General features: G+C 51.9%; 1 protein-coding gene across 1 annotated transcript in view; it reads left to right on the top strand.

Moving 5' to 3' along the window:
- Positions 1-5,903: 5,903 nt before the first annotated feature.
- The window catches only part of EXT1 (exostosin glycosyltransferase 1), a 286,034-nt gene continuing 282,264 nt past the window's right edge, over positions 5,904-9,673 (top strand). The window contains exon 1 of the mRNA XM_055314008.1: positions 5,904-7,138. Within this exon, the coding sequence (XP_055169983.1) occupies positions 6,177-7,138 (962 nt within the window). The 5' untranslated portion in view covers positions 5,904-6,176. The remainder of the gene's footprint in view (positions 7,139-9,673) is intronic.

The following is a 9,673-nucleotide window of genomic DNA, read 5'->3' as shown; positions in this document are numbered from 1 at the left end:
CCGATGCGGGACTCGATCCCGGGACTCCAGGATCGCACGCTGGGCCAAAGGCAGGTGCTAAACCACTGAGCCACCCAGGGATCCCCTGGCACTATTAATTATACAGAATAGATGCTCAAAAAATATTTGTTCAGTAAATGAATGAATGAATGAATGAATGAATTACCAGGAGTCCCTTCCCAAGATTGAGCTTTTGTTTTCTCATTTGTGATGGAGGAAAAGGATAGTACCTGTGCTCAGGACCTTGTGAAGATTGCAGAGACAATATGTGTTGGTCTACACAGGGCATCTTTGTTGCAGGTGGAAAGGTATCACTAAGTCCTATCCTGTGTTTTCTGGATGGAACTCTCAAAGTCTGGTCATCAGAAATAATAGGCTCCAGGTTTCTCCGAGTTACTGGCGCCTCTTTTCTGGTTGAGCATGTCTCCACTCCTGCATGATGCCCCAAATCTTTTTGGCCTGCTTGTCTTTTCCCACCTTCTGCAACCAATCAGCATATACCCAGTTGAATTTCCAGCCTTTTTAGGATCCAAGAATACTTCCTGTCAGAGACCCCATCACACATCACTAAAACATGAAAATATGCTGACATCAAAAAAAATGAAGTATATAACTTTATGAAGATTAGATTGCCTTACCAGTCAACCCAAAGTTACATTTTAGAGAATTTAAACATTTATGAATTTCAATATTTTAGTTTGTTTCCCCATTTTGGAGTCAATTATTTTCTCTGATAGCAAATATAATTCTAGGCCCCTGAAAAGCATTTGTGTCTTTGGTGCTTCATACGTTGAAAAGGTCTTTGCTTTTTGTTCATTGGTGGGTTTTCCTTCTTCTCTTTTTCTGTTTGCTTACAATAGTCAATGACCATCCCAGAGTCTATAAAGCATTCGGAAACTGCTGTATGTTTGGTGGGTGATAGTTCATGCATTTAATGCAGTCAACTTGCAAATGTGATCTCATGTACTTGTATCCATTTTTGTCCAAGAGTGTGATGACCAGATCTCACATTTGCTTTGTGGACTGTGGACTGCAATGGGTTTTCTCATACATTATCCATTTGTTCTCATTTGATTCTCACAGTGGTCCAGTGAGCTGAGCATGATATATATTATAGTTACTCCTGATTTTACCAAGGAGAATCCAAGGCTTAGGGAAGTGTAGGGACTCATTCAAGGTTATAGAGTAGGTGACAGAGCCAAGATGGGAATCCACATCTCCTGGAGTTTGTGTGTGCCATGTTGTTTTCAGGTCTTTAGTCAGCTGTGGGAAAGAATTATTCATGGAAAAGGAAATTATACAAGACATGAACATTGGGATAGCCTTAGGTGTGTGTGTGTGTGTGTGTGTTATAATAGAACTCTAGCTTTGAACATTCTCTATTTGCTCTACAGACAATGGGATCAAGTTAATTAGTTCAACAAGTACTTATTTAGTGATGGGCACTGCTGTGGGTGCTGGGATTATAGGAGATAACAAAAAGACCACATCTTTGCCTCATAGAGCTCATTTACAACAGATAGATGAAAAATTAACAACCAATCTGTAGTATGGTAGATGTTGATTACTGGTAAGGAAAAAAAAAAAACTAAAGCAGGGTAGAGGGTAGGAAAATGGGGGAGGGATTGCTGTTTTATTTAGGGAGGTCAAAGGTGGCCTCAACAGTAAAGCTAGTAAAGTGACATTTGAAAAGAGACTTAAAAGAAGTGAAGGAGTACGTCATGTGGATACTGGGGTCATGCCAGCGGAGAGGAGGCTGTGCAAAGGCCTTGAGGCAGCAACATGTTTGGTACATATGAGAAACAGCAAGGAAACCAACCTGGTCAGAGGAGAAAGAGTAGATTGGGATGGAGGGAGAATTATTGACAGGAAATGAGGTGAGAGGCATCATGGGGGAGGAGATGGAAGACAGGGAAGATCCCGAAGGATCTTATAGGTCATTGTGAGGGCTTTGGCTCTTATTTTAAGAGAGACACAGAGGCCTTAAGGGCTTTGGCCAGAGGCACGACATCATCTGACATACAATGTTGGAGGATTTACGATGCACTGACTGGCCCTCTGTCAAGTTATCCCTGGTTTATAATATTTCTATCTTGAACAAGAACTTAGTCCTGCCATGGCGCTTGGAGGAGGGATTTCTTTTCAAGCAGGCTCAAGTGTTGTGGTGAAGTTGAATTTTAGTAATTCATTCATCATTCAAATCAATGTTTGAGCTCCACTCGAGTGCCAGGAGTTCCCCTAGGCTTTGGGGGTTCAAGACACACAGGGCCCCTACTCTCAAGGAGCTTCTCTTATAGTGAAGAACTCCAGACAGTAAACAAGCAAACAAATAAAAGATTTCAGCTAATGAAAAGGGCTAGAAGAAAATAAAACAGAGGGAGATGTAATGATGATGCTCTTATAGGAACTACTTTAGATTTCAGTTGCATTTTGAAATGTGGAACTTAGGCAAAAAATATTACACATGTGAAACAATTTACAGTTTACAAATTCTAAGAGGCTGGCAAAAAAAAAAAGTGTTAATTATTCTGACTTTTTAAATGAGAAGCTAAAGTTCAGTGAGATTAGGCCAACATGCCCAAGGCACTAGTAAATGGCAGATCTGGGAACCTGAATCCAAGTGTTCTCTGATTTTCAGTACCAGCCCATTTCTCACAACAGGCACCACGCTGTAATCGACAGTAGGGCCGGGTAACCCTGGGACGTGGAACGAGGGAACGAGGGAACGAGCAGTGGTTAGGCAGGACAAGAAACAGGTGCCAAGGCAGCAAGAGAATGCAAAAGAATAAGGATGGTAGCCGGCTCCCCCTAAGGTCACAGGGGACAACTGATAGGAAGGACCAAAATCCCCACGTGCTCAGCTTCTCATAGGACCCACATCATCCTGATCTCAAGAGAAAGATCCCTGCCTTGGATGGTGGCTCTCAGCAACCAGGGTCAGAGCCCAGGGTCACATGTGGTTTCAATCACCGCATTTATCTGCATCATTGTGATCATATTTGGAAGACGCCCGAAACCTCATTTCTGTCCCAGGCCTCTCCAGATTGTGCAGGGGGTCCAGATCAAACCTGGAAAAGCTACCTCATCTCTGGCAGCCCAGAAATAGGGAGAGGCTTCAGGAATGTACAGTAATGTCCCACTCATGTCGCCCTCCGCTCCCCCTTTATTAAAACAAATCTGAAACAACAAATGTCTTAAACTTTCCACTGGATCATTTCACCCTGTCTTGTTATAACCATGCCGTCCGTCCACGCCCTGCTGGAGTTTTCTGCAGCCTGGGGGAAGTGGGGAAGTGTCTGTCCCCAGCGCTCAGTCACTCCCATAATAAACAATCACTAAACAGCTCGCTGCCCCAGGCAACTGTTTGTCCGGCTTGGCCAGACCCTGCGGACTTGAGCTAGGGAGGAGGGTGGGAGATGTTCTCTGGTAAAGCAGGATTCGGGCTCTGAGGCCAGGGAGCTTGTTCAGGAGCTGGAGTATCTTTGTGGACCTGGAGGACCCCTTTAGAGAGAGGGCCGGTCTTTACCTGAGCTATCTGATGAAGTTCCCTGGAGGGTAGCTGGAGTGTGGGGCTGCCCTGTGGGAGGGCAGTTGCAGGAAGGACCAATCAACCATCTTGCACTAACTGGAAATAAGATCATTTCCTGCCTCAAGTTTGCCTTCTACAGCTGGGACAGTCTGGCAGTTCTACTAGGCATCCATTCCTAAGAGACAGCTCCTTAGAAACCAGCACCCCAGGGACGCCCGGCGGGCTCAGCGGTTGGGCGCTTGCCGTCAGCTCAGGGCGTGATCCCGGGATCCGGGATCCAGTTCTGCGTGGGGCTCCCTGCGAGGACCCTGCTTCTCCCTCAGGCTGTGTGTCACATGAATAAATAAATAGATCTAAGAAAAGTAAGGAAGGAAGGAAGAAAAGAAGGAAGGAAGAAAAGGAAGGAAAAAAGGAGGGAGGAAAAGGAAGAAAAGGAAGGAAGAAAAGGAAGAAAAGGAAGGAGGAAAAGGAAGAAAAGGAAGGAGGAAAAGGAAGGAAGAAAAGGAAGAAAAGGAAGGAGGAAAAGGAAGGAAGAAAAGGAAGGAGGAAAAGGAAGGAGGAAAAGGAAGAAAAGGAAGGAGGAAAAGGAAAGAAGGAAGGAAAGAAGGAAGGAAGGAAGGAAGAAAAGGAAGGAGGAAAAGGAAGTAAGAAAAGGAAGGATGAAAAGGAAGGAGGAAAAGAAAAGGACGAAAAGGAAGGAAGAAAAGGAAGGAGGAAAAGGAAAGAAGGAAGGAAGGAAGGAAAAAAAGGAAGGAAGGAGGAAAAGGAAGGAAGGAAGAAAGAAAAGAAACCACCCACCACTGCTAAAAGGGAAGAACACCACTTTAGGGGCTGGGACCAGCTTAAATTAACCTGTTTCTCTCCAGTCGTTAGAAAATCTCCCCCCTGAGCTCTGGGTGTGATGCTGTAGGTCGGGAAATTGAACTCCAATAAATAAATAAATAAATAAATAAAAAAAGAAAAGAAAATCTCCCCTCCCCCCCCCCCCCAGGAGTGCCTCTCTCCGGGGCTTTCTGCACAACAGACGAAGGGGCTGCAGGAGCCAGGAGAGGATGCGCGCGTGGAGCGGGAGGATTCGATTCCAGGTCCTGTCTCAGCGCAGAGACAGACACGAGGGACGGCCACTCGACTGTGGTATTTCCTCTTTATCTGGGGATGAGGAGGGAGGGGGGGCACTGGGGCGTGTCCTTGGGGGGAGGGCAGGGAAAAAAAAAAAAGAAAAACAAAGATGCGCTTTGCGGGGGGGAATACGGGACCTGGTTCAAGGCTCGGTGGGAAACGAGAGCCCCGGTCCCGAGCGGGGCGGGGCGGGGCGGGGCGCTCGGGGTGTGCGGTCCGCGGTCCGTGCCGCCGAGTCCGGCCCCGCCGCCGCCCCTCGGGCTCCCCCGCCGCCTTCCCCGGGAGCCCGCGCACGGCGGCGCCGCGGAGCCGGGGTTGCCGGGGGCGCCCTGGGAGCCGCCTCTGGCTCCCGGCACGGCGGCGGCGGCGGCAGGCGGCCCGGGCCCGGGTGTCCGCCCGCCGGAGCGAGCGAGCGAGCGAGCCTGCGGGCCGCCCCGGGCCCCCGCGCTCCGCCCGCCCGCGCCCCCCGCGCCCCCCGCGCCCCCCGCGCCCCCCGCGCCGGCGCCTGGGCCCGCGGCCGGGGGTTATGAATGGGCGCAGCGGAAGCACCGCCCCCCCCGGACGTGACGCTCAGCCAATGGCAGCGCGGGCTGCGTGGATGGATGAGGTCAGCGCTGTCGTGTCGGGAATGGAATGTGTAAGTGTAACATTCAGAACCGGGTAACGCTCGGCGACCGAACGCGGCGGTCGGCGGCGATAGCGCGGGGGCCTGCGAAGCGCCGCTCGGGGCCGGCTCTGCCCGCGGGGAGGACGCGCCGCCGCCGCCGCCGCCGCCGCCGCCGCCGCCGCCGCCGCCTCCGCCTCCTGCAGCCGGGCCGCCGCCGCCGCGCGTCCCGGGGGCCGGCCCCGCGAGCGCAGCAGCAGCCGGAGACCCCGCCGGAGCGCCGGAGCCGCTGCGGGAGCGGGCGGAGAGACATGCAGGGATTCGTGAGGCTACGGCGCCGCAGCTGCAGGATGCACTAGGCGGCTGAAGCCGGGCAGCGGCCGGCCGGAGACTTGGCGCTCCCCGAGCGCTCTGCACGCGAGCGCGGCGGCGGAGGAGCCGGTGAAGTTGCTTCCCGGGGCTCGGTTTGCACGCTGCCGAGGGCAGCCCGCGGAGGCAAGGGGACCGCTTCGCCTTGCCATTGATTGGGCATCGGCAGCTTTTTTTTTTTTTTTTTTTTTTTTTGCCTTTCTTTCTTTCCCCTTCCCCCCCCCACCCCTTTCTTTTCCTCCGTCTTGTTGCATGCAAGAAAATTACAGTCCGCTGCCCGCCCGCCCGCCCGCCCGGGTGAGGGACCCCCAGCCCCGCTTTCTCGCGTCCATTGTGCAAGCCAAAGATGAAAGACCGGAGGGGAGAAAGTTGAAGAAATCGCCCACATGCGCTGGATCAGTCCACGGCTTGGGGAAAGGCATCCAGAGGAGGTGGGAGCGGAGAGTTTGAAGTCCTTACCGGCGGGAAGATGGCGGACTGGAGCTGAAAGTGTTGATTGGGAAACTTGGCTGGTCCCCGTGTTTATTCACGACCCTCTTGACCCAGGCAGGACACATGCAGGCCAAAAAACGCTATTTCATCCTGCTCTCAGCTGGCTCTTGTCTCGCCCTTTTGTTTTATTTCGGAGGCTTGCAGTTTAGGGCATCGAGGAGCCACAGCCGGAGAGAGGAGCCCCGCGGTCGGAATGGCTTGCACCGCCCGAGCCCGGACCGCTTCTGGCCCCGCTTCCCGGACGCCCTGCGCCCTTTCGTTCCTTGGGACCAGTTGGAAAACGAGGATTCGGGCGTGCACGCATCCCCCCGGCAGAAGCGAGACGCCAACTCGAGCCTCTACAAAGGCAAGAAGTGCCGCATGGAGTCCTGCTTCGATTTCACCCTTTGCAAGAAAAACGGCTTCAAGGTCTACGTGTACCCGCAGCAAAAAGGGGAGAAAATCGCCGAAAGTTACCAAAACATTCTAGCGGCCATCGAGGGCTCCAGGTTCTACACCTCGGACCCCAGCCAGGCGTGCCTCTTTGTCCTGAGTCTGGATACTTTAGACAGAGACCAGTTGTCACCTCAGTATGTGCACAATCTGAGATCCAAAGTGCAGAGTCTCCACTTGTGGAACAATGGTAGGAATCATTTAATTTTTAATTTATATTCCGGCACCTGGCCTGACTACACCGAGGACGTGGGGTTTGACATCGGCCAGGCCATGCTGGCCAAAGCCAGCATCAGTACTGAAAACTTCCGACCCAACTTCGATGTTTCCATTCCCCTCTTTTCCAAGGATCATCCCAGGACAGGAGGGGAGAGGGGGTTTTTGAAGTTTAACACCATCCCTCCTCTCAGGAAGTACATGCTGGTATTCAAGGGGAAGAGGTACCTGACAGGGATAGGGTCAGACACCAGGAATGCCTTATATCACGTCCATAACGGAGAGGACGTGGTGCTTCTCACCACCTGCAAGCATGGCAAAGACTGGCAAAAGCACAAGGATTCTCGCTGTGACAGAGACAACACCGAGTATGAGAAGTAAGTGGCTCGGCCTTCAGGCCGCTGCTGCCGGTCAGCCCCGGGCCCTGCCCACCTCAGCCAGGTGTGAGGTTGGGGGTGGGGTGGGGTGGGGTGGGGGTGGGGCGGGGCACAGGGGCCCTCTGGCCTCTTCCCTCCTGCCCCCGGGGGCCTGGGACCCAGCAGCCTGGCTCAGGCAGGCGGCTGGGAGCTGGGGGGCCGAGAGTTTGAGCTGCTCGGGCCGGGCGGAGAAGCCCGGAGCACTTTCCCGGGCCAAGTAGGCGACAGTGTCTCCCTCTTGCTCGGAAACCCTGCAGGGCCATGTGTGTCTGTGAAAGGTGTGGCTTTGATCCAAGTTTTGGAGCTGTGCTTCACCAGCCGGTGCGGCAGGGTGTCTGCGAGGAGGTCCAGGGACCCCCGAGGGGGCTCTGAGTCCACCCACCGCCGCGCGCAGACCTTCCCCCAAGGTTGATGCTTTCTTTGCTCTTCTCAGGAGCGGGGGTCCTGCTTTCCTGGGAATTCCCCAGGCTCCGATTGTCCTTTCCCGAACGCCTTCAATTTATGTTAGCGGTGCAAGTGTTTTAATTTAAGCTACTAAACTTTCTTGTGCCTGTCTTCTCCCTACCCTCCGTGGCACTGACTTTTGCGAAGGGAGACCTCAAGCTGATGCAGGCCTGCGATCATTCGTTCGTTCATTCATTCGTTCATTCATTCGTGTATGTGTGTTTGGCACGTTTGTATCCTATCTCCTTCCTAGGGAGAAGCTGTTTTTAAAATCTGGGCCTCAGCCCCTCTGGCTGTAAACTCCAGCTGCTAATTTAGATTTTCCTTTCCCTTTTGTCTTTATTATTTGCATGTAAATCGGAGACTGTTACTCTCTGAATGGGCTGGAGATGCCTCCTCACCCTCCGTAGTGAGGCTAGTTTTGTCCAGTTGCTAAGTAACCGAGTCGGATACTTTGTAGCCTCTCTTTCTCTTCCTTTTCCTTCCAGGGACAGTAACCGACTCCCGGGATTTGGGGTCAAAGCCGGCTTCCACAAATCCGCCTTAGCCTGAGCTCGGGCGGGTCGGTTTCCGAGTGGCTGGGGTCGGAGCCCCAGACCCTCAACTTCTGTCTGGCTGTGAAAGAGTTAGTGAGCTCCTACGGTGCATTTCCACGTTACGCCAGTTAAGAAGCAGAGCAGCCTTGTGCTGCCCAGGGAAGGAAGGGGAACCTCGCAGCTGAGTACAAGAGGAACTGGCAGAGGTTGGCAGATTTTGCAATTGATTCATGAAATGCAGAATAGGGGAGACGCTTCGCAAACCTGATTGGCACAGGGAGGGCCGTGGTGGGAAGGCAGCCCTGAAAATGAAAGGTTTGATTGTTGTCCGTGGATTTCCTCAGACACTCAGGCCTCTGTGGGAGGGACTGGAAGGGAAATTAAAGTCCTCCTGTACTCGATCATAGACACTAGAGGAGCGGGGCTCAGGCGCTCGGCTTCCCCAGCCCCCACACCTCTTGCCTTCCCAGCGCAAGAAGACCCGAGGCTGGGCTCAGTCGTGGATAATCTGTATTTTACTCTTCTTCGGGGGCAGTTAGGTGTGAATGCTGGGTTCATTTGCAGTGGATTAAAATTTTCTCACAAGAGAAACAAATTGTGGTCAGTAAATAAACTGCTTTTGTTTACACGACATTTACATTGACCTGTTCCTGTGGGTGCCCGTAGGAAAAAAAAATGCTTATAGCCTTTCAGGAATTTCTTTGTCTGGCTTATGCTGGAGTAACTCGAGATGAAGTCTGACCTTTCCGTGTCTTCTAAAGCAGTCTCACCCGAATTTTGTGGAAGGTTTCCGGTGGTCCTCATTCTCTCCCAAAGGAGCTGGAGCTGAGTTCTGAGCTTAGGGAATCGGGGAGTTATACATCTATTCGGGAAACGCGCCTCCATCCAATAAAACAATCGTCTTTTTTTTTTTTTTTAACCTCCTTCCCCACCCCAGATTAATATTTCATCTCTATATTCTCTGCCGAAGCGTTTGCTAGAGCTTGGCAGTGAAAGGAGGAGGAGCTGGTTTCATAGAACCTCTAATTTTTGCCAATTAAATCTAACTAATTTTTGACCTCTTTGGGATGGGGCCAGGAAATCTGACACCCGTACTCTTGTTTTGGGCGTGTGTTTAAAGACCACAAGGGGTCAGGCCCTCAGGATTGGGGCTCATCTGAAACGTGGCGTTTTTGTCAGGAAAGCAAGTTTGCTCTTTCTTCCGAGCAGGGATTTCTTTAGCAGAGTCCCTCCTGGATGTTTTTCACGGTCCCCCTTTGCACACTTTTCAGCTCTAACCTTGTTCAGTAGGACGGGACAGTGCTGTGGAACGTTCATGCCCATTAGCCTGGTCTTCCTGGAGTTTTACCTCCTTCCTCTCATTGGGTTATCAGAACCCTTGATCATTGAGATATAGTGCTTGCAAACATTATTGCCTTTTGCTGTTGACTTTTGAATTTTGAAGCACATGACGATGAAGACTAAGCTCGGAAACACAGTGACAGTGCTCATGCCCAGCGAGCCACCGTGCACTGTG

This window comes from Nyctereutes procyonoides, unplaced genomic scaffold (genome assembly GCF_905146905.1).
Source record: "Nyctereutes procyonoides isolate TBG_1078 unplaced genomic scaffold, NYPRO_anot_genome, whole genome shotgun sequence".
Taxonomy (NCBI): Eukaryota; Metazoa; Chordata; class Mammalia; order Carnivora; family Canidae; genus Nyctereutes; species Nyctereutes procyonoides.
This window is presented reverse-complemented; position numbering and strand designations above follow the sequence as displayed.